General features: G+C 26.9%; 1 protein-coding gene across 1 annotated transcript in view; it reads left to right on the top strand.

Moving 5' to 3' along the window:
• Window positions 1-18,371: 18,371 nt before the first annotated feature.
• Window positions 18,372-24,290, top strand: part of Wnt2 (Wnt oncogene analog 2) — a 239,736-nt gene continuing 233,817 nt past the window's right edge. The window contains exon 1 of the mRNA XM_075360585.1: window positions 18,372-18,514. Within this exon, the coding sequence (XP_075216700.1) occupies window positions 18,444-18,514 (71 nt within the window). The 5' untranslated portion in view covers window positions 18,372-18,443. The remainder of the gene's footprint in view (window positions 18,515-24,290) is intronic.

Genomic DNA, 24,290 nt, shown 5'->3' with positions numbered 1-24,290 from the left:
CAACGATCTGGAAGTATTTGGATTCATGACAGAAGTCGATCTTTGTTGAGATGGCGAATTTCCTGGGTCATGGCAGCTGATAACTGTTTTAAATTGCTAAAACGAATTCCTGGGAGTATTCTTTCAGCTTTGGAAAGATATCGAAGTTCGGCGGTCGTAAATCAGGGCAATATGGTGGATGGCGAAGCGCCTTCCAAGTATAATCGACGAAAATATCAACGATAAAATTTATAATATTTACGCATTATCATGCAAAATTGACACTCCACTGTTGATTTTTTCTGGATATTGTTTTCAAACTTTCGGTTGCAAAACTTTCCGAATAAAGTTTTAGTAGTAAGCAGCAGTCACAATAATACTGACATGTCTGCAGTCATAACATATTCTTTATCGTAAGTAAGAATCATTATTTGCTTCACTTTTGACTGCATTCAACGACATTTCTTAGGTCTCGAAGAGTGTTAACTTTTCCAAACACTACTGTTTGGATTCAGTTTTGGTTCAAAATCACGTATCCATGTTTCATCAACAGCAATTTTTCAATTAAAAACCTTTTCTTCTTCCCTTTCATAACGTGTAAGTAAATAATTCGTGCGATTTCGAGACACGTCGCTTTTTGTTGCTCATTCAGTTGGTGTGATACCCATCGCGCTTTTGTGAAAATTTCCGTTAAAATGCAGTGTACTGTAATTTTTGGTGTTCCGGTTTCATTTTCGGTTTCTCACACAGTCATACGACATTCTTCGTCGATCTCTGTTTCAACAATAGCGATGCTTGTGTTGACTATAGCACTAGACGGTTGGCCAGAGCATGGCTTATTTGTTGTATTCATTCTGTCTTCTTTAAACATTTTATGCCAACGCTGTACAGTGCTGCGATGTATAGTATTATCTGTACACACTTCCCGTAATAATTAATAATTTATTGGCACAGTATTGCCTCTTAAATTTTCGATTTCATGTATGCTCGTTGTTCGAATTTTATGGATCCCTAGTTCATTTCTGTCTCGTCTTTAGCTGACATCGTTACGCACTTAATAAACTCAAAAAAACTAATGTGGTCTGCTTCGTGATACTTCAAACTACACACTACCGATTGCCGCGAGTCGTTCCGTGTCTTCAACTTTGCGCACATGCGCAAAGTGCATTCAATACTTTTGGGGCAAACCTCGTATATAACAGAATATTTTTCATAAAATTTCTGTTTAAATCTGATCATTCATTTAATTTGGAAATAAAACGAATCTTGACTTTGTAACAATTTGAAATGAAGGAGTTTTATTTCAACTCACAGTCACAATTCCATTGAACAATCGAAAGGACCATTAGTTTAAAATCTTTTTGGAATGATTTTATAAACATCCAATATTAATATTTACATTTCGAATACTTAGCTAAATCATCCAATAGGGAATATCATAAAATTAAAATTCTAAATTGGTTTTTTTTATTTTTCAAATTGAAAGTTGTCGATGTTTTTAGTGATTTTTCTATTAATTGTAGTTTTGGAACGTTTTACAATTAAATGCCTTTGTTTTCAGTTTTTCGGTTTAACACAATAACTCTTATACTAACAAAGACGTTTTTAAAAAATTCGACATAATATTTATAATATTTTTTTAGGGTTTAGTTGTATTTCATACCTTATCCTAACAATTAGTTTTGTGTTCAATTGCAAGTGATATTTTAATTCATAAAATAAATTGATTTCTTGTAACATTAAAAAAAATCTATGATATTTTAACTAATGCCAATTTTAACATTGTTCGTGGTGCTTTATGTGCTTAATAAAATGAAAAATAAATGGTTTTATACCAAATATCGTCCCGTTCTAAAGGTATGTTACTTAAAAATTGTATATATGAAGGTACAGAAATCTTACTAATATTTTATGAGAGAACATTTTTTTCATTTCTTCCCGATAACCACGAAAACTACTGAAACAATCATTAAAAAATTTTAATTGTAGCTTTTTTATGATTTCAGGAACTTTAACACAGTTCAAATATCACTACTATCACTACTATATAAATTAAAAGAATAGTATAAATAAATAATCTTGAACTTCTTTTAGTAAATTTAGACAATATCATTGTCTAAATTGATCATTGTCTCTATATCAGTGACATCTTCAGAAAGTTATTGTGTGATTTATTAAATTTAATGTTATTGTTTATAAAATATCAATTTACTATCGTAACATACATAAAAACAAATTAATCTGATAGTAAAATTAAACGGGGCATGACTTCTATTTTACATATTTATCAACTAAAAATTGTTCGTCCAAATTAATCTATTTTATCCGGTAGATGTGAATAGCGAAATCTCGAGAGCATCAGCCAACACATAATTTCTAAAAAAATATTTTCAATTTTTGAAGTTCTATACACATGTAGTGTGGAAGCCATGATGGCAGTTGCTAGTATTCTATTTAAAAAGAGTATTCAGATCCACACGATTTTTTTTCTAAAACGTACGCAATATTTCAGGAAAATAATAACTGGGTAGTCGTAGATTAGGAATTATTCATATCAATTCAATTTAAAAAAAAAAATTGTTATATATAAAAATGAAATATGTATATATATATATATATATATATATATATATATATATATTAATAATAGGTTTATTTTTTTTTTTTTTGGTTAGGGATAAAAACGTATTATGTAGCGTGTGTTGCCAAAATAATTTAACACGCTACATAATATTTATCCCTAACAAAAATAAAAACGAACTTAGATTATGTTTTTCACACACACACATATATATATATACATATATTTATAATATATTTTAATATGATTATGAATAACAAAGAAATAACAATTATAATAAAAAAAGAATTAATAAGTGGGATAAATAGACTATATTCGATTAATAAAAAAGTTGAAAAAAAGTAACCCTAGAGTAAATGAAATTAATTCAACAGATAGCATAATATATTTATCTTAATTTCAGTTTCTTGCGTAATTTTAACGTACTAAGATTATAAATGAAAAACAATCAATGAACATGGACAGCTTCAGAAACAGATTGAAGACATAAACGACTTGGGAATATTGTAGCACATACATTAGACTATAAGCGAGTGTGTGGATGTGTGTGTGTTTGTGTGGTAGTAAGCGCGCATGTTTATTCGTTTGTGTTTGTTTTGTGTGGGTTCGTTCGCTTAAATGTGTGAGCGTATTCATGGTAGAATGAGATGAGGTGATTAGAGAGTTTAATTTGTCATTAAATTCAGATAATAATCGATATAATAAAAAAGTTAATGATGTTGCCATTGCATTGAATCATTAAAAAACAGGTAGGCGGACGAGGAAATAAGGCAATGGCGAGACAGGAGTATATAAATATATATATATAAAAGTTATAAAAGTATGACTGCTGCAGCTATTATAAATTATCCATTTCAGTATTTATAAGGGTGTATTGGACACATGTCTCCTAATTATTATTGTATCACTATTTTTATTATCGCCACTAAAAGTTATAAATTTTATTGTTAGCGTAGAAAAAATTATGAATTGAAATTATTTTATTAACACTTCAAAAAAGAAATCAAATTTTATGATATAGAGTAAATATATGCACATATTTTAGCATTCCATCTTCCTCTCTTTTTTTTTACGCTTGCGTAAACACGCACATTCATATATCAGAGTCATAAACTGAAAGTAATTTCTTGATTACCTTTCTGCGATATTTAAAACTCACTTCCATAATGTTTTATAAAATTTCATCCTTTCATCACGATTATTACATCTCATTGGACAAGGAAAGAAATGTAAGATGTGCATGAAATATCAAAAGAAACCTTTTGTTTTGTCTCTTGCCTTTAAGTGTGTGTTGAAATTTGTCTATGTTTTTCTTTCTTACAGTGTGCTCTGTTAAATTTTAATTTTTTCTTGAAAATTTATATATATATATATATATATATGGGTATAAATTGGGTCTCGGAGATGGTACTCCTGTAACATTTATATAAAATCGACAATTCTGTGAGCTTGGCCAACCATATTGAATCCAGTGATCATAAAAAGAGGTTTAGGAATCGACCTTTGGATTTTTTACTGGTAAGGGACTGTTGTATTAAATGAGGGACTAGACCTCTATCTCCCTGGAATATAGTCAGGAAAAAAATTGTTCTGTCTTCAACGATGAGGTTTTATAGGGTGAACCACTTTATAAAATTATTTGAGAGTATTTCGACTTCGGTAGTACTCTCAATTTCGTGGGGATTGATCGATTTCGGTAGCATAATTATCTGTTGTATTGGAAAAGAGGAAGAATTCATTAATCAAAATTTAAATTCTTTGATTATTCTTTGAATAATTAGTTTTTAATATTTGTACGAAACTTACGGCAAGAGTGATTGTACCAAACCATATTTAAATTTTATTTAAAGGAAATTGTATTTATATATGAGTAATTTTAATGATTTTTTTTATTCCTGTGGTTTTACCTTCATAGTTAAAAGACTATTTTTATTACTTTGCGACTTGGGAAAACTAGATCACATAATAAATAGTGTGTGATTTGCCAAATGACAACCACCAATGTATATGAATTAGATTACAACGTGATTTTTTGAACGTTGTTCTTTCAAATTTGTACTTTCAAATATTAGAGCTGAAATAATTAATTACATTCTTATATTATATCTTTTCTTATATTTTAAACTATTGTTTTAGCAGAAAAATCATATTTACAATAAAGCCATACTTTTCAAGATCAATACAATGATAAAATAAGCCTTACTGGTAATAAAATAATGCAATTACTGTAAATAAGTACATATATAAACATGAAAAAGTGAATTCAGCATTATATTCAATGGTATATAATTCATTTTAACGCTTCTTTTCCTAAAATCCCAATCTTAATTTGCTCCAGATGTTTCGATATGGAAGTGTGCAATCTAAAGATTCTATATAAAAGTGAATTTGATGTAAACGAACTTAATTCTAGGAATTAAAAACTGGAAAAGAAGTTGCTGAACTTTCCAGGAATTCGCACAGAGTTCATAATTAATTCTATAATCCCGAGAAATAAAACTGAAAATTATTTTCATTAAAATTATTTATATTATTTTCGTTTATAGCTTTTATTGGTTTTTGTCTTTCTTGTTTGTTCAGTACAATTCAACTTTACTTATTTTATTATCTAATGTAAAAATAATAAATTGTGTTGTAGATTAAAATAGATGTTTTTTAACAATTAAAATTTTTAAATATACGTTTTAAGGTAAAAAAATGACCTTCAATTTGAAATATTTTTTGGCCTTTTAAACAGAAGGATATTATAAACGATTTTAATTTACAACCTATTTGTATGTCGAAGTTAAATTGTATTTCCTTAATTTCAGCTTTTCAGAAAGAAATATTGAAACTGTAAAATGTTATAAAAAAATTATAGAAATTCTATTTTTAAGCTAGAGTGCAGTAATCACCATCGTGGTGTAGAGTTAAAATAAATGTTTACGACTTGATAGTCTTATTTTAAAAAAAAATTGTTAAAAATATAATTCATATTAATTCCGGTCAGAATTATCATTGTTCATACGCTAAACTTTTACACTCCATATTCCCTGTACATGTTTGGAGCTTGTGCAGTGAGTTAATTATCTAACAATTAAGAAAAACATTATGAGATGTACATTCGTGAAATCTAACCCTTTTAAAGATATGGTAACTTCTCAACATCTTTCCAACAATATATCATATTTTTAAACAACTTAATACGATTCCAAAATATATATATATATTTTTAAATTTTGTGAAGGTAAATTAAGTTACTCCTGAGGTAAAAAAAAACTTATAGTCACCATTACACATACACATGCATCAAGCAAATGTACAGCATTTTTGTAACCAGTTTGACTTAAAATACTACTTAAGTATTTTGATCTTAAGCAATCATAAAGTTCTGTAAGCGTCATTTTTTAATCAATTACTGTTGTACCTTCCTTCTGTTATAATGATATTTTAACTCAGAGGTAAATAAAAAGATCTTAGACGAAAGTAAAATGATCATCATTTATCGTTTCAGGGATGGCGAAAAAACTGACAATAAAGTTGTAATACTCTCCTGGCGCTGGTTATTTATTCTTATATCGTGGAAAAATAATGATACATGAAAAAGTTACCTAAGATTTCTTTTTTTTGAGTTAGGGGTAATATATGATGAAGTTTTATTATAAAATTATCATTATATGTTTAAATAAACCAAAGAAAATTAAAAAATCGGCATTTTCTCATTTTTTGGCTCCCCCATCTCCAAGATTATCTTCCAAGAATTTTTTTTGATTTTTCTATGTTAAAATGGAAAATATAATAAATGGAAGAAACTAAAAAAATTCCACTGAAAAATGTACAATTAATAAAACGTTATCTCAGATTTCTTTTACGTGGATGGGAGGGGGCTGAATTATGATAAAATTTTAATGTAACATTATTACTAGAAATTTTACAATTTAAATGTTGAATAATGTTAAATAATATTAAAAACAAAAACAAAATTAATTCAAAAATCGATATATTTAGATTTCGATCGGCTACCCCATTCCAATGTTGTCCACAATTTATTTTCTCTGCATCACTTACGTTACTACTATTCCTTGGAAAACTTGGAAGTTTTGCAGGAGGGGAAATTTTGAGGCAATATATTAAAAAAAAATGGTAGGATAAGTATGCATGCATGTACTGAGCTTAATAAATAGTGGCTATAAAAGATTGGCCAAAAAAACTATCTACTCCCTGAAGTTATTGACCCAAAAATTTTACCAAAATATTACCCCATACACCGGAGTCTAAAAATTTTCATCACAATCGGTTAATCCAGACAAAAGTTTTTAAGCTTCAAACACGCCAACACATGTACATACTTACGCACGAACTTTACCCTCACTTCCTTTTTGTTTTCTTATTTTGTTTTGTTTTTTATTGTTGTTTTATGATTCCAAACAGAGAAAGTTAATAACTAGATAGATAATTTTATATTTTAATCGTTTTATTATAAAATTTTTTTCATAAATTTTTTTTGAAGTCATCATTCAGTTGACTTGTTTAAGTCAACTGAAATAAATGCTGTTCTCCATTTATTTCAGTAAACTTTTAACTTAAGTTCTCCTAAGAAAGAGATTTTAAGTAAATCCTGAAGTAAAGAGACAATACAAGTTACAATGTAAGTTAATATGCATATATATACACTTTAATATATGCAGAACTTTGTAACTAAGTGTTAATACTTTTAACTTCGGGGATGTATTAATTACATCCTTAATTATATTTGTTTTATACTATATTCCGTTTTTCCTCTATAATTTTAGATCAACTTTCTACATTAACCTTATCATCATCAAATTAACTAAAACTAGATAGCTTAATAAGGCCCACCGACCTCATTTGTCCATTTTCAAGATTTTAATCAAATATTTTTCTTATCCTTTCCTTTAGTAAAGATCTCTTTATTTAAAATTTGATCGTCCCTTCCTCATTTTCAAAATTATTAACATTACATACCAAAAGAATTTATTTCTAATTCTTAATATTTCTAACTACATTCTATATTAACAAATATTTTTTGGCAGAAAGCTCTTCTTGTTATGTCAGTCTGGTTTAACTTGAGCATTAGTTCGTCCATCCATGATATTTTACTTCCTAGATAATAATCTTATCTCATTTCTAATATATTGTGTTACCCTACCTTAATATTAACTTTTTCATTATTTCCTTTTTTTCAAATTTCATTAAATTTATTTTAATTCTATTTGTTTTAAAGTAACTTATTTCTATTATTACACGCCATTCTTCTAATTAATTTTTGGTTTCTGTCAAAAGTACTGTCATCAATGAATCATAACATCTTCATTTTTTTTCCTCGGATGATTACTCTGTTCACAAAATGTTCTATCAATTCCTTTATTGTTTCTCTTAATTATTCAACAAAGTGTAATAAAAAAATAATAATCTAAAAATCAGATAAGTTTTATTATATATAAATTATTTTTGTTTGTCGCTAAAGGCTTAGTTAAAGGCATTATCTCAGAACAGTGGATCTAAAAGAGAAGAAAATCTGCCACTATAATCTTGAAAAAAAAACTTATTTAAAAACTGGCTCTTTTAAAGATTATTATTTATTTTAATTAAAGACTTGTAATTTTTTTATATAAAAAAAAGTTAAATCAGAGTACTCTTGGACTGTTTGCGTATTTTAAATAATGAACGTGCTTGTTTTTCTCGAAAAAAATGTTATTGTTTCATAATACTTTATTAAGAAAAGAAATTAAATTAATGATTCAAGTTAATAATAGAACCAGTAAATTAAGAAATTTTATTGGAAAATCAGTCTTATAATTTAAAAAAATAAGATTTTTAAGGTATTTATAAGTAAAATTAATACCTATATTAGAAAATTAAGTTACGTAAGTTATAAAACATTATAATGTGATAATAAGTGATTACGCAGCACTTTTAATAAGTTTTTCTCTGAGGGTAGGGACCTGATGAATCAGAGCGTAAAATTGCGTTCAATAACCACAACATTTTCAACGTGTAACAAGTGAATTGTGATCCGACCACCTTCATTCTGAGTATATATTCATTAAAAGTGACAGATGCTTTTACACTTTTATGAAATTGACTACGCGTATTAATTAAGCGAGAAAGTTATATCTTAATTTACAATTTCGTCTCCTCTAATAAAAAAAAAGTGTTACAAAAAACCAATAATTTAAAAAAAATTCTTCATCGTATTTCAATATTTTAAATTATTATATATTCAAAAATTTTCCCGACGCGTAGAAATTGATTGGATTTATTAATGTGATACAGAATATTTCACCTGATATGCAACGCGTCTTTAATTGTAATATCCTAGTAATCTATTCATTTATAAACAACACAACTCCACGTTTCAAATTATTACTTTTTTGCTGTGAATGTCAAATCAAGTGTGGAGAGGAATGCAACTTTGTGCACAGAAATAAGTAAATTTATTTATTTTTTGTGACATTTTTAATTATGAGTAATATTAATAGACAAAAATAAATGGATGATTTGTATGTATATAGCTTATTTTTCCATGGGAAAAAGGAACTAGTCGATCACTTTTATTGTTGGATCAAAGAAAACCAAAGGAAAATGTTGAAATTAAGAGAAATAATTATATTTCATATTAATACATAAAAATAATGGTTATAAAAATTAAAATATCCTAGTAATATAAAGAAAGATATGTTATAAAAAGAAAATATGTGAAGCTAATAAATTAATAAATAAAATCAGCATAAAATAAATAAAAAAATTTAAGCCGGTAATTGAAAAGAATATTTCAGTATACAGAATAGAAGAATGAAGAAAATATATATATTTTTTTAATTAATATTATTTTAAGAAACTTATACTGGCTGGTTATTATAAATAATCTTAGAAAGAAATTTTGGGTTTATAAATTTTACTCGAGTTCTATATTTTTGTACTTTCTTTTCAATTAGGAACTTTATAACAAACATTTTGTATAGTAATGCTTGACTGTAGTTTATTTTTAAACGGTGTTGGACATTACACGACAGTTAAGTTTTTATTTTAACTTGTATGTAACTATCAAGTCCTAGTTTATATTTTTTATGTTATCTCATACTTTTATAAAAAAAAATATATTTTTTTAAATTTACTGCAAAAGAAATCTACTTCTAAACAAAAAATCGCTTATGAAGATATCTTGTGTTTTTATTAGGATATTTCTTATTCGTCTTCAGGCTGTTTGTGGTTGATAAATAAAAGATGGAAGCATATAAATAAACTTTTTTATTTTGGCTGCCGAGTGCAGCAGTTTATCTTCAGAATGTTTACCTCCTGACTATATGTTAAAATGTAGAGAAATACCTGGAAAAATTAAGCAGAGCAAAAGTATAATCTTCAAGCACTGTAAAAGAAGAGATAAATGAAAAATATATGAAGTTAATTCAACTATTTGATGAGGAGCAGAACAGAACAAAATGGGTTGAAAACCTTTTCTAGTCCGTTCGAGGGTTCTACTGAACGAATCGGGCTGATTTTTCTTTTATTCTGCTCGGAATGTCCAACAGATATGTCATCAAGCGTCATTGGACCCCAAACTTAAATTTCCTCTGAGAAATCCTCCCGAGGTTATCACTCATAGGAAATTCACTTTGAAAGTCCGCCGATGTTTCGAGACAACTGTGGGCCATGCAGAGTAAAAAGAAAAATCAGCCCGATACATCCAGTAGAATATCTAGACTGACTGGAAATAGGTTTTCATCACGCATTTTACCTGTAGTAGGAAAGGAAAGGGGAAAACAGAAAAACAAGCCGTGCTTGTATATGGAATAGGTTTTTAGCTGATTTAAAAAAAAATTATATATATATATATATATATATATATATATATATATATATAACGTTACTTTGTAATAATAACGCTGTGGAGCAACACGGATTCACTAGATTTTTAGCCGGAATAGGATTTAGCCGATTTTTTAAATTATATAACATTGTAATAACAACGCGGCGGAACAGCATGAGGCCATTAATAATGTTTAACTTATTTATATATTACATTACGAAAAAGTAAAACAGTATATGAAACAGTATAAGTATAGGAAAACAAATATGAAGTTAAAAGAATGTGTTCTTGTCACGGTCTGTTTTTGTGTCTCATTCCATGTCTGAGCAAATTTTGTCTTATTTTCTCTATTGGGGTAACAAATATCTGGTATGGTATATGGTTCTCTGCAGCCATATGAATAAAAACCTGTAAAAGTCTTTATTTTTAATTCAAAACCAATTAATTCTAACTTGTGGTTAGTTTATTTGTATCTTAATGTGATTTTCTATTGTAATTTATAGTTTCGAAGGTTAGCGTAGGCCATCTATTAAAAGAATGATTTACTCTTAAATATCTTTAGTAAAAATAAACTGTAGTATCTTTAGCGAGATTCCAAGATTCATTTTAGTAATTTCAATCTGATTTAATAAAAAATATATTTGTACCCCAAAACATTCCTAAATGTATCTGTATAATATAATATTTATAAGGGATTATTTCATTTCATGGGAAAAAATATTTCGTATGATTAATAAATTAACATTTTTTTATGTATTATTCCTTTTGAATATAAATAATTATGAAGCGTTTGTTCATATTCATGTTTCTACTATTCTTTAATCATTTGTCGATTTATTTCAGTTACAAGATATAAATTTCAAATGGAGCAGATACATTTATTCTAAACATTTTTATAACATGGAGGATACAATTTATGAGAATGTGCTACATAAGGATCTAGAAGTGATGAATGATTGGATACAGAGCGCAATGCTTAAGCAGCAGTGTATGCGTTTAACCGAGACGTTGGATCTAGGAACACATACTTAGAGTTCAGTAAGGATATAACTAATGATTTATTGTTCAGCTAGTATTTTCATACAGTATATACAATTCCATATGGTATTTAACTCCGGGAGCCTGTGAGAGTATTCCCCAATCTGTGCTTAATTCGTTATTTAGTACCTGAAGGAAAATATATTTCATCCAGCATCTATTTGAGCTTATCAATTCAAGCTTTTGATCAGCACTGTATTCTTACCTTTTGGATAAATGTAACTTCAGTTTCCGGAAATAAATAAATCGTTCCTTTCTTATCATTCATTCATTTCTTATATTCACCTCTTCCTCCTCGATGATTTTTGTGTAGAATTTGACTGAATATTGATTGAATTTGTGCTCCGATTATCGGTAACTTATTTGATTTAATGTATGGTATTTATACAGTTGGAAGTGAACACAACACAATTGTCCAGGATCTATCCAGCGATTTTGTTTCTTATTCGGTTGTTGTACAAAAAGCTAACCTGGACTGAGATGCTTATCTGATAAAGCGCCTTTTTTATCCGTTCTAGTACTTAGATTTATCGATTAAGTTATAAATAGGTAACCTATATGCATCTGCTGATAAAATTACCGAATTAAAATTTAATGTCTAGTATTTACCGTTACTACCAGAGTTTTTATATTATGGGTAAGACCACTAAATGAAAATGACACATTTATGACTTGTTATGTCATGTGCGAAAATTAAAATATTTTTAAGTGTGAATAATCATATATGGCCGGTTTTTATTTTGTTGAGTTGCGGGCAATAAATAAAAGATCTTATTAAAGTAGAGTTAAGTTCTTTCCTTAAAAAATGGAATGATTTATTTATTTTCCTTGTTCATAAATCACATAAATATTTCACACCAGTTCTTTAAGTTAAAAAGAGATAGAATGATTTTTCAACAACTCTTTCAATTATTTTAGTAATACAATACCGCTACAAAAACATTTCAGTCGTAGTTAAATAAGTGTTAAGAGTTAAAAGTATCGATGCTGTCGGGGAAGTTTTAGAAGTTGCTGTCACAAGATGTTTTAATGACATAGAGAGAGGAAAGAGGTCTAGTTCGTCCGACCGTCGGCCCGTGAGATGATAGCTGGTTCGTGAGATGCCTAAGCCCAAGCGCACCGTTCTTCACCGCACTATAACACAACGTACCGCTCATTCTAAATATACTTCTATATATAGAGGAAGAAGGTTACAACAGTAATTAGGTGAGAGTCGGACCCTTACTAATTGGATACTGGCACTGATCACTTTAAAGAATCTAGGCACCTTAAAACCACCTAACCATTATAAAACATGAACCGTGAAGCCACTCTAGTCGCAACCATATTTAATCGTTTTTATCACAACTTACATAAAATTGCAACAAGAAAAGGAATTATAACAGCAATAAAAACATACTTATTCCTTGCAGAAATAATATTAAATGTTATTATACACTTAATCCCTTTCCATCATTAAATAATAATTATTAAATAACTTCTAAGTTAATCTATGCCATATTAGTTTCAAGAAATAAACCTTATAAACAAAATTATATTTTATTTTATTCTATTATTTATTTTGTTATTACGTGTTAGTGGTTTTAAAGTAAATTTTTTCGTGAAAAAATTTTTAGAAAAAGAATATATAATATTTCTTCAAATCATAACTTGAAACTATAAAACGGAATAGTTGGGAACTAAGATAAAAACGAGTAAAAACTCAAATTGGGTATTTTTTAATTGTAGTAAAATCTTTTAGTTCTGCAGAACTGCTTTGTTTGAAGAATTTTTTTTCTTATGATTAGCATAATTATTATAAAAAGCTCTAACCGGATTAAAAAGCTAACTGATTGGATTTATTGATTAATATGTATTAAAAAAATACTAGGATTTATACGATCGAAACATTTTATACTAACCTCTTTTGGTTTGACAGAATTTAAATGTTTTGAGAACACTTCTCATTTAGTAATTATTTTTCAAATGTTTTCACCATATTAAAAGTAAATGTATAACTGTAGTCAGTCGAATTCAACTAAAATTTCAGTTTTCATATGCGAACATAAAGAGCACATTATTAATTGGCGTAAATATCCCGGAAAAAATCTGAGGAAAACGCTAATCTGTAAATTTAATAGGCCCTTCTCTAATTTCCTTGTCTGGCTGAACAAAGATTCTTTGATGAAAGTATATTTTTTTGCTGCTATACATAGAACATTACAAAGGTATCTATTTAATTATTATTTTAGGTATTATTTTATTTTTGTGAATTTATTCAAACTTAATGCCTTATATAAAATTTGTCATTAACTTCCTGAAATTGCAAAACACATAATCCTCGATGTGGATGGCCTTGTTTACTGTGAAAGGCTATCCACATTCAGATGTGAGGAAACTTTTCGAAATTTCTCTGGGCCGATCTCTTGGGAAATGTAAGTGTTTCTAACCTATTTGATACGAGTTTCCAGGAGTGAAAAAGGTCTCCAGCTGAAGTGCCTTGGGAAATTCCCAGTGTTTTTTACTTTAAATAAAGTCAAAATATGAACATTCTGGAATACGAAAGAAAATTAATTTAAAATAATTCGAATTCATTGTTTTTTCATGACGAAAAAAGATTACACCTTAAAAAAAAATTCGAAAAACGACTTAATTTTTGTTAATGAAAATTTGCTTCCAGAAGATCTTTTCTAAGGTGTTTTGCCGCTAAACCACTAAAAAATCTGTGATGATGCAATTCGGCAATTTAATTGCATTAGGTTTATAGTTGTAGGAAACGATCTTTTAGGATACAGTTGAATACGAATATAATATACGCGGATGTGTTTTTTTAATTTTAATATGGACATTTTTTTCAGATTTATTTAGTAAATTTTTTGTAGATTTCATGTTATTCGAGCTTGTTAGTTGGAAGTTTCTTCCATGTATCCAGTATGCATATAATTTGCATACTGTTTAAATTTTTTCAATTTCTATTAGATGATTCTATTTTAGTACTAGTTTGTTTTCTTTGTAGTTATTTTATTAAACGGGGTTAGGAATTCATACTAAAGAAGAGGAGTACGTTCGTAATAAATTTCTTAATATTTTTAGCGAATACCATTAACAATGTCACTTGCAACACCAATGATGAAGAAGGTGTATAGCAACGGTAGCAAGAAAAAGATATACTTTTACTTAGAAATTCATTTTATAGTTTTTAAAGACTAAATTATGAGTCATTATAAATTTTTCCTTAATTTTTTTTTCAAAATCTATTCATCCTAAGTAAAATGGTTTTATTTATTAATTAAATAAGTTAGTAGAAAATAATAAATTTATATTTGAATGTGTAAAATCTAATTTATCACATTATTACCTACTATCAAAAAAAGTCAAATTAAGCCTATTTAGTATGAAAAAAAATGAAATTTGATTAAATTTTACCGAAATTACCTCAAATAGAAAAAAACCCAAATTGTTTATCTTTTTTTTAATAGAAAAATCCTATAATTTCTCTTAGACTGTTGATTCTCGGGTGCTTAATTAACCCTGATTATTTCAGTAGTATTGTATCACCTACATGCACACTTGTACATACGTGAATACAGATTATCGTTTAAAAACTTTACGAAATTACTTGAAATAGTTTCAGGGAATGATCAAAATATACAATTACTGAAAAAGTCAGCATGGAATTTCTTTTATATTATCAGTAGATCTATTTCTTATCTATTTAAGAAAAAAGTAAAAAAAATTCTATACATTGTATTTAAAATGGAATTTAAGAGTTTTCAATAACTTTTTTTTATAACGATACAGCAACCTTTTCAATCTTTTCAGCAAGATATTTGATCAATAAGTAAATAAGATCTATTTGAACTAACATAAAGTAGTCGCAGACCCAGTGGCTGGTAACTTAACGATAACAACGAAGCGAAAGAAACGAAATAGAAGAGCACTTTGTACAGCCACCTAAAGTCCACCACCATAAAGTCACCTAATTAAAACGATAAGGCAAACCAAGAATATTGTTCCTCAGTAATCTTGAAAAAATCACTTATCGTGTTATCTAATAAATTGACGCCAAATAATTCGGGTGCCGATCCAAACCATTTTAATACCGTAGGCTGACCAGAGATATTTCCTGTCGAACGATTCACAATTTAAGATCATTATATGTATGGCTATCCAGAGTATGTTGAGCATTTTCCGTAGTGTTTTTGTTTGGTAGCGTTCAAGTATGTCGATACTGGAGTTGCACGCCGTACCCCACAATTTAAGATCGTAAGTCCAAACAGGCTTCAAAGCTGATTTATAGATCGATAATTTACTTTCTACTGCAAGCCGAGATCTATGTCCTATCAGCCAGTACATGTTTTTAAACTTTAAATCCAACTCTTTCCGCTTAGATTTGATATGTTTCGCCCAAGTAAGTCGTCGGTCAAGATGAAAACCCAAATATTTACAGTCCTGATACTCAATAAGTAATATAAGAACTTTTTCCAGAGTATTCTGCTGGAAATATACTTCAATATTTTAACAATTTTATTCTAAACCGGTGTACTTCCAAAACCACAAAATTTTCCAAAACATATCACAAAATTTTTTTTGTGATATGTTATAAAATTATAAAAAGGATGTATGAAGTGTCTTGTTTTGATCATAACAACAGGAATGAAGGTTTTACGGTTTTACTTAATTACTCACTTATCTAACTGATGGGTCTATAACCTTTAATTTATTAGTGAGTAAAATAAAAGAGATAAAAATTAAAAAAGTATATTAATTTTGTTTATTTATTAATAATATACCGACTTAAAATTAAAAAAAAAAAACAATAGTGCTCTAAAGTTTCGTAAAAATCGATATATTTAAATATTCTAATTCTAAATCGTTCCGCCTAATCCGGATCCCGGATGAAAGGAATCGTGTAAACACCGTTAGATTATAATACTCAATACTAATAATAGATAAATACTCATGTATCCAAGAGACTCTTGTTTATTTGCGTATATGAAAATTTTTGGCGGTGTATTTTATACGTTACTATTCATTGCAGCTATTTCATATAATTATTAAGTTTAACTCAATTTAATTATATAACGGAAATAATTGTTTATCTCATAAAAAGATTTTATCATTAAAGTATGAAATAAATTTGTTTATTTCTTTTTACTTTATTTTATTATTTTTTCATAAAAAATAATTGGTTGATATTTTAAAATGAAAAGGTTCTTTGAAAGGTAATATGGAATATAGAAATTTAAAAAAATTATTGTATGTTAGGAACATATTTGCATTTAAAAAAAAAAAATGTAATGTCAACTGCCGAAATTTTTATTTAATGTCGACTGCGTTTAATTTTAAGATACAATTAAAGCTTAAAAAACTTTAGATTGTAAAGCTAATTTTATTAGATGAATTTCCGTGATAATTTGAAAATAATTAAATTTACGTTGTAATTTAATTGTAAATACTTCTACAATTTTAGATATATATATATATATATATATCTAAAAATAAAATGTATATATATATATATTATACTATAATATATACTATATACTATATATATACTATATATTATATTATACATTTTAATAAAATGTATATATATATATATATATATATATATATATATACATTTTATTTTTCAAAGAAGTGGATAAGAAGGAAAAATTTCTGGAACTAACTGTATAATTTGGAATCCAACGTGGAACATATATTAAAATATAAAGGGTTAACTGAACTGATAATATGAGCTAACTAAATTACGTCGATAATTTAATCAGTATTAATTAATCTTAGTTAAATTTTAATTGATATTTTTAATGACTTCAGTTTGATTTCTCAAAAGATATTTTGAGAAATTAGTATCGGTTTGACATAATAATAAAAGCAATCCTTCCTTTTATAGAACTTCCCGTTGCTCTAGCATGTCAAGTTAATTAAAAGCTTATACCAATACTAGAGATAAATTTATTTTGTTGTACGTGTTCGTTTAGTTTATCTGAAAGAAACCATTGATTATTACATCAAACAACAATTTGATCATTTTTTGATCGAATAATAATTATATCGTAACAACTCCTAGCAATGTAGCATCAGCTCATAATATTATAATATAGATTTATGTTACATGTTCATCTTGCACTTTTGAAGATAAAAACCGCTTTTAGGGACATGCAGTATTATTGACGTAAATATAAAATACAATTATATCGTTATCGTTTTGCCTGATAATCATCCAAACCCTGTGAGTAAGGCTTTGTAAAGATCATCGTCTGTAATTAAGAACCTAATGTATGGGTAGCATTCAATAAAATAGCATTTACAGAATTCGTGGAATCCGTTATCTTAGGATGAATTATTTCCTAGTTTAATAGATATTTCAGACTTGAATAGAAAATTTAATATTTTCAGAGAAAATGAGCATCTAAAAACTGAAATCGACTTCAGGAGCACCAGTAGTAAATGTTGAACATGGAATTAGCGCGTCGAAAAATTTTTCTGATGAACTTTATTTTAAATTGAAACTATATAGTTTACATGCAAAAATTTCAAAAAGTCGTTTTAATTTAATTAAAAATTACCTTCAGTTAAATTTTTTTTTTGAATGAATTAGAATAGACTTTCTTGTAGTAATAACTAAACGATAAGAATCACTGTTTTTTTATGTCGTAGGTCGTATTACGATAGTTCAGAAAGGAAATTTTCGTTATTTTCATTAGATTATCCGTATTATACGCGAACTGCCAATATCAGTATTTTAGTTGTCGCGTAGATTATATCAGGTTATTAGGCCATGTCGGTCGGTCGTTGAGAGTTTCATTTGTGTTGTGTTTGTGTTTTGATGGAAGGGAGGCGCCGCCGGAGGCTGCTGCCGCTGTAAGACTGGGCAGGAGCAAGAAGAGGCAGAACTATAGCGGCGGGGACAGCTCGACCAATCAGCGTGTGGCGAAACTAAACACATCAGCCTTTTCAGTTTTCCACGATCGTCGGTCAGTGCAAAGAGGTGAGGAGCCGCGCGATGTGTCCTCTTGCCCGCGATGAGGTGCCGACAAATAGAACAAAATGCCAACAACAGCCCCTATCAAGATACTGGCCATCCTAGCGTTGATACAGGCGACCACAAATAATATCAGGTAAGAGGTACTGACAGATGCCACTAAATCAAATCGAACGATTGTTTTACCTGTAACATCACATGGTTTTTCTTGAATAGTCTTTATTAATGTTGAAATATGTATAAAAAACAAGTTTTTTAAATTTCATTAAAGACAAAAAACGGTCGTAAAAATATCATAAAAATTTGAGCTTTCTTTTCACTGAACAGTAGCATTTAATTGGAAGTAGTTTAATTATGTTCCAGCCGTTGAGATTTAATCGTTTGTTTTTGTTATATAAGCTATGATAATTAAACAAAATAGTAACTAATACTATGTATTATTTTGTTAATTATATGTAAATATTTACATTAAAAGCGTAGACCGACTGACAACCGCTCACATTAAAGTATACTCGTAAATTACACCACGACCTCGGACTTGCTTTTACATGTAGTATTTATATCACTTTTTCTTATAGTTTAACAACGAGGTTTAGGATATTTATGTATTAAGAGACTATGGACAATGCGATCCTTAATTTTAATTTAACCGTGCCACATAAAATAAAAAAATTCTTGTTATAAAACTTTCAGTCGCTCGACTACATGTTACGCGTTTATTACCAACCGGTAACTAAATAAAAACATTGAACTTTTGAATTCAATTTTTATTTAAATATTTTAATAAGATTTTTATTTTGTAATAAACAGTTATTATATTATAATTTGTGTAAATTTAGCTGTTTACTAACTGATAATGTAAATATTTTATTTTTTATTTTAATGGAGAAATTAATTTACTATAATGTATTCAAATATAAAAATACCTTTTAATGATTTAAATAAAATATAATACTTTTTAAGATTTTTTGCTGTTATAAAATTAATTCATTTGAAATTTAAAAAAAAAACTTGTAAAATGTATTTATTTAACCTACTAGTTTTTTCTTCTCTTACTTTTTACTTAATTTTTAAATATTTTTAAAATTATGAGCACTTTAAAGTTTCGTAAATTCTTCAAAACAGTTTTCATATAGAAATGGTGATACTAATTTTTCAAAAAATGAATAAAAAACAACATATGTTCACTTGTACACCGTACCATACCGCACCACAAAATTATCTATTTTTGTAGACAGATATTATTTCACTTTCATTATTTTATAAGTTTTCGTCTTGTAAATGTAAAAATGTATTATAAAATTTCTATATGGGTTGTATAAGTATCATGATGTAATATTTTTGTTGAAAACTTAGTATTTTATTATTAATAGGAAATACTTGTTCCACTGTCCTCTTATATTTAATTTATTTTTTCGTGTCAGGTGATTTTTATTTTTATAAATTTGGCCTTGTGTCTGAGAATCTGCTAAGCCGATTAAAATTTAAAAAAAAAATTTCGGAATTATTTAAATTCTTCATACAAATGCATAAAATATGTACGCAAATTTACGCACGTGCATGTTCAGCAGCCTATGCTTGGATATTAATTTACAGGTTATATTTTAGAGGATAAAGCTGTGAAAACCTATGGTTTCACAGCGTTTTTTTGTATTAACTTTGTTTCATTTTGATTTATTTTTTTCTCTTAATTATTACTTCCGCTCTATGTTAGCTAGGATGTAATTTAATCTATCCTGAACGACGTAATTAACCTCTACTTTATTAATATTATATTATGAATTTTCCCGTACGTTTTTTCTTTATATATTGTATTTATTATGGACATTAATTTTGAATCATACCGAATAAATATTTTTTTATTTTGGAAGACCTATTTTGTTTTTCTTTTCAAATATCTATAATGTAACTAATTTTAAGAGCAGATAAATAATTTTATATATTTTAATTAAATATTGTAGCTTAAATCAAAAAATAATTTTATACAGTTAAAGTCAGTTTATTTTGTAATAAAGAGATCTAAATTTATTTTTTTAAACCTTTTATTATTGATTAAAAAATATAAAAAAATTACTTTACCTAAGATATATGAGTTCTTAAAAAATAATTTACTTTTTACCATAGGCATATAAATCTTAGTGGATTTTAGATTTAATATAAAGTTTTAGTTGTTATTCAAATTCTTTTTTATTCTTTTTAATTTACTTCAGTTGAAAAGATTGCTATTTCATTAAATAAATAAAATAAAAGAATTGTATAGATATTTTATTTTTTTTATAAAAAAAAAATAGTCAAAATATTTTAAAATAAATATAATAATAACAATTAAATAAATTTATGAATTATAATAAATTTTATAATAATGAAAGACATTTTCAAAATTTTGATCTTTTATTACTTCTAAACTCCGGTGTTTATTTATTAAGGAAAGATGGTAATCTATTATTTAGTAAATATATACATTTTAATGATATATTCTTCAATTTACATACAGATTTTTGTTTCAAACATAAAATATAATATTTGAAGGATGGTAACATATATTTGCATGATTATGTATGTAAATTAAGTTTTGGAGACTTTAACGCCGAATATGTGATAAAAACGATTACTTTGTAAAGTAGATTTGAATTATTTACTCTTTAAATTACTTGTAGAAATTGAAACAAACTATAAAACATATTATACATATGTATATATATTTATAAATATATATGTGTGTGTGTGTGTGTTTTGTTATTAATATATAGATATACGTGTATCATTCTAAACGTGAATGTAGATATATTAACCACTGGCATCACCCCGATTATCATCACTGTACGATGTAATAAATCTTGTTTTTAATTTTCATATTTTATATCATGTCATATTTATAATGCGGATAAATTACTGTTTTATTGTTTATCCACATTTTATAATCTTATACTTTATGTGATGGTAGTATAGGTCAGTGTTTGAGTACATGTTTTTTTATCTATGGGTTTACGATTTAAATCTTGTTCATACAAGCTCAGGTAGCGTAAGTTATTATTAACACCCAGATATTGATATTGATAAAAAAAATACTTCCGAAGGTCTTATTTTGCAGATACGCTTTTTAATATAATTTTTATTAAACTGAATAAACAGCATTATATTTATTTTTATCTTTTCAACCGAAAAACAGTTGTTTTATATAAAAAAATTCATTTTTTTAAAATTATTTTTTATTTTGTTACTATAATGTGATCGACCACTATGGCAGAATGGTAGGCAGGATAGGCAGGCAGTCTTTGTCCTTTTTCCGGAAGATTTTAGGTTTAAATCCGGGTCAGGCTAGGCACTTTTCACACGGTACAAAATCCATTTCCCATCATTAATGGTGACTGTAATTAGGATAACACCTGATAGATAATTAAAATCATGAACAATATAAATACTTTATATTGTTTACTGTATATTGTAAATTTATATTGTTTTAAATAATAAAACAATATAAATTAAAATTAATAAATTATAAACTGATTAAATTTAAGAAAATTTGTATTATGTTACTATAATATAAAATATTAAGCAAGACCGTTAACTGACCCGTTTAAATTTTTATGGGTTGACAATACCTTACTCTTTCTTCCCTTTTTTCATCCTTTATTCCTTCTTTCTTGGCCAAGCGCCTTGGATTCCATCAGTTGTACCTTGCTCACATCTTCTGATAGTCAGTAAAGTACTAACTCTTTACCGGAGTTTATTGGGATAGGGATCCTATTTGCCTATGGAACTATTCAAAAAATCTTCTGTTTTCAATCCCGTTGGTTCCACAAAACATCAAACTATTGCCTAAATTACCTCCTGAGTAAAAATCAATTCTAGTTTCTTTTTGCGATCGATCATTTATATACCACAGTATCTATTCAAATATTTTTTTAAAAAAAGGTTAATTAACCTATTTTATTGTATTATCTTATTTCAATTGATAATTTTAGGTAAAACATATAATATATAAAAAAAAAAAAAAAAACTTAAAGGACCACGAAAATCTCAACAACAATAATGAAATTTAATTTTTGGTTATGAAATTTGGTCCTTTACTATAGATGAAATAGTTCAGTTTAATAAACTAAATAGTAATATAAAAAAATAAATAATATAAAATATTATATATAATATAAAATATCCTCGGCGAAGTGGTAGCGTTTCGTCCATTCATCCAGATGTCCCCATTCGAATCCCGGTCAGGCACATTTTCCACATGTTACAATATTTCAATTTCCTGTTGTTTTCAACTTATATGGTGAATTAATCGTTAAAAAATATGTATATTCTAAGTCAGAAATATTTTATTTTTTAATAAGTAAAATTTAAAAAGTGTTTAATTTTTATGAATTCGATATTATCGAAAATGAGAAGTTACAATGCTGTCATTTGATTTTTAAAATTGCAATCGCATCTATGTACTTCTCAGTAAAAAAATTACATTTTTAGAATTAGCGAAGATAAATTTTATTGAAATTAAAGTTGTTACCAGGACGGTAGTAGTAAAAAAAATCCTTTTTCTTTTCCAACGAAGAAAATAGTCATGTTATAGGTATTTTTGGAAATAATTTAACCCAGAAAATTGTTGATCTAATGGGTAAATAGATGAAATTTTTTGAACATCAATTAATATTATTAACTAATAATAAATAGTCTGTCTACAAGGAATATCCATCGCCCTGCCGACCTTCCACGCATGTTAGATTATTAGATTCAATGCCTTTCACTCAGAAAGTCCTAAAGTTCAAATCTAGGTCAAGCTTATTCATTTTTTTTAAGCCTTTAACCGCGAGTATTATTAAATAAATATAAAAAAAAATTATGTTTATTTTGTCAGTTAGAAGTGAGATTAAATTAAATATATTAGCGTTGACAATAATAGTTTATTTATATTAGTAAAATATTTTCTGTTTTGTTTGATTACTTTATTATGTTTCAAATATCCAAGATATTTGAAAGTATAATTTCTTTACTTGTTCGTAATAAAAAATTCATTTAAAAATAGTTTAGTAGTATTACTTTATTATCTGTGCGATTTTTATTCCTTCAAATGGGTGATATTCCATTTCATTACGTTTCAAATCATTACAAAAAATTATTTTTAAACTCTGATGATATTTTAAATAGGAAAAATAATTCCTCCAGTAAAAACTGCGGCATTTTATGAATTAATAAAAAAATTTTAAAACGATATTAAACATAATTTTAATAAAAATTAAACAAAGAATGAAACAAAGAATAAAAATTTAATCAGTCTTGACTGGTATTAATGTAATAAATATTACTTTTATCAGAGTTTTACTAACTGTTCATCAGCTAATTTATTATTCATATTATTGAATTTAGTTTTTGAAAAGTTGTTTATTACTTAGCTATACGAGAATATCATTAATAAAATGATAAATTTAATTTTAAAGTTCTCTTACATTAGCAGATTAATTAGCATATACTCCAAACATAAAGATGGTAAATATGTTTATTATTATTGATAAAGATAAAAATAAAAACCATTAGCATTTTGGTATTCAAATTATTATTATTTTTTTATATAACATGTTTAGAAATCATTGATCACATTGAATTAAATCGTAGTTTTGTGGTTAAAAAAATTAACAAGCAAGTTTTAATATTTTATTGCTATCGAAGCTACACTGATTAGTAGATTGTCACATATTTATTTATATATATATATATATATATATATATATATATATATATATTTATATTTGGTTTATTACTATCAACCATGCAAACTCTAGGCGTCATGAATGTGTATATAAATACGATGCGTATGTATACATTTATAATATATTATGTATGATCGTGAAAGGAAGAAGTGGGGTTCAAGGTCATTAAAAAAATTTACTACCATATATTTTATAACAGTATAATTATCA

This window comes from Lycorma delicatula, chromosome 3 (assembly GCF_047948215.1).
Source record: "Lycorma delicatula isolate Av1 chromosome 3, ASM4794821v1, whole genome shotgun sequence".
Classification (NCBI taxonomy): domain Eukaryota; kingdom Metazoa; phylum Arthropoda; class Insecta; order Hemiptera; family Fulgoridae; genus Lycorma; species Lycorma delicatula.
Note: the sequence above shows the minus strand (reverse complement) of the source record. Positions and strands in the feature narration are given on the sequence as shown.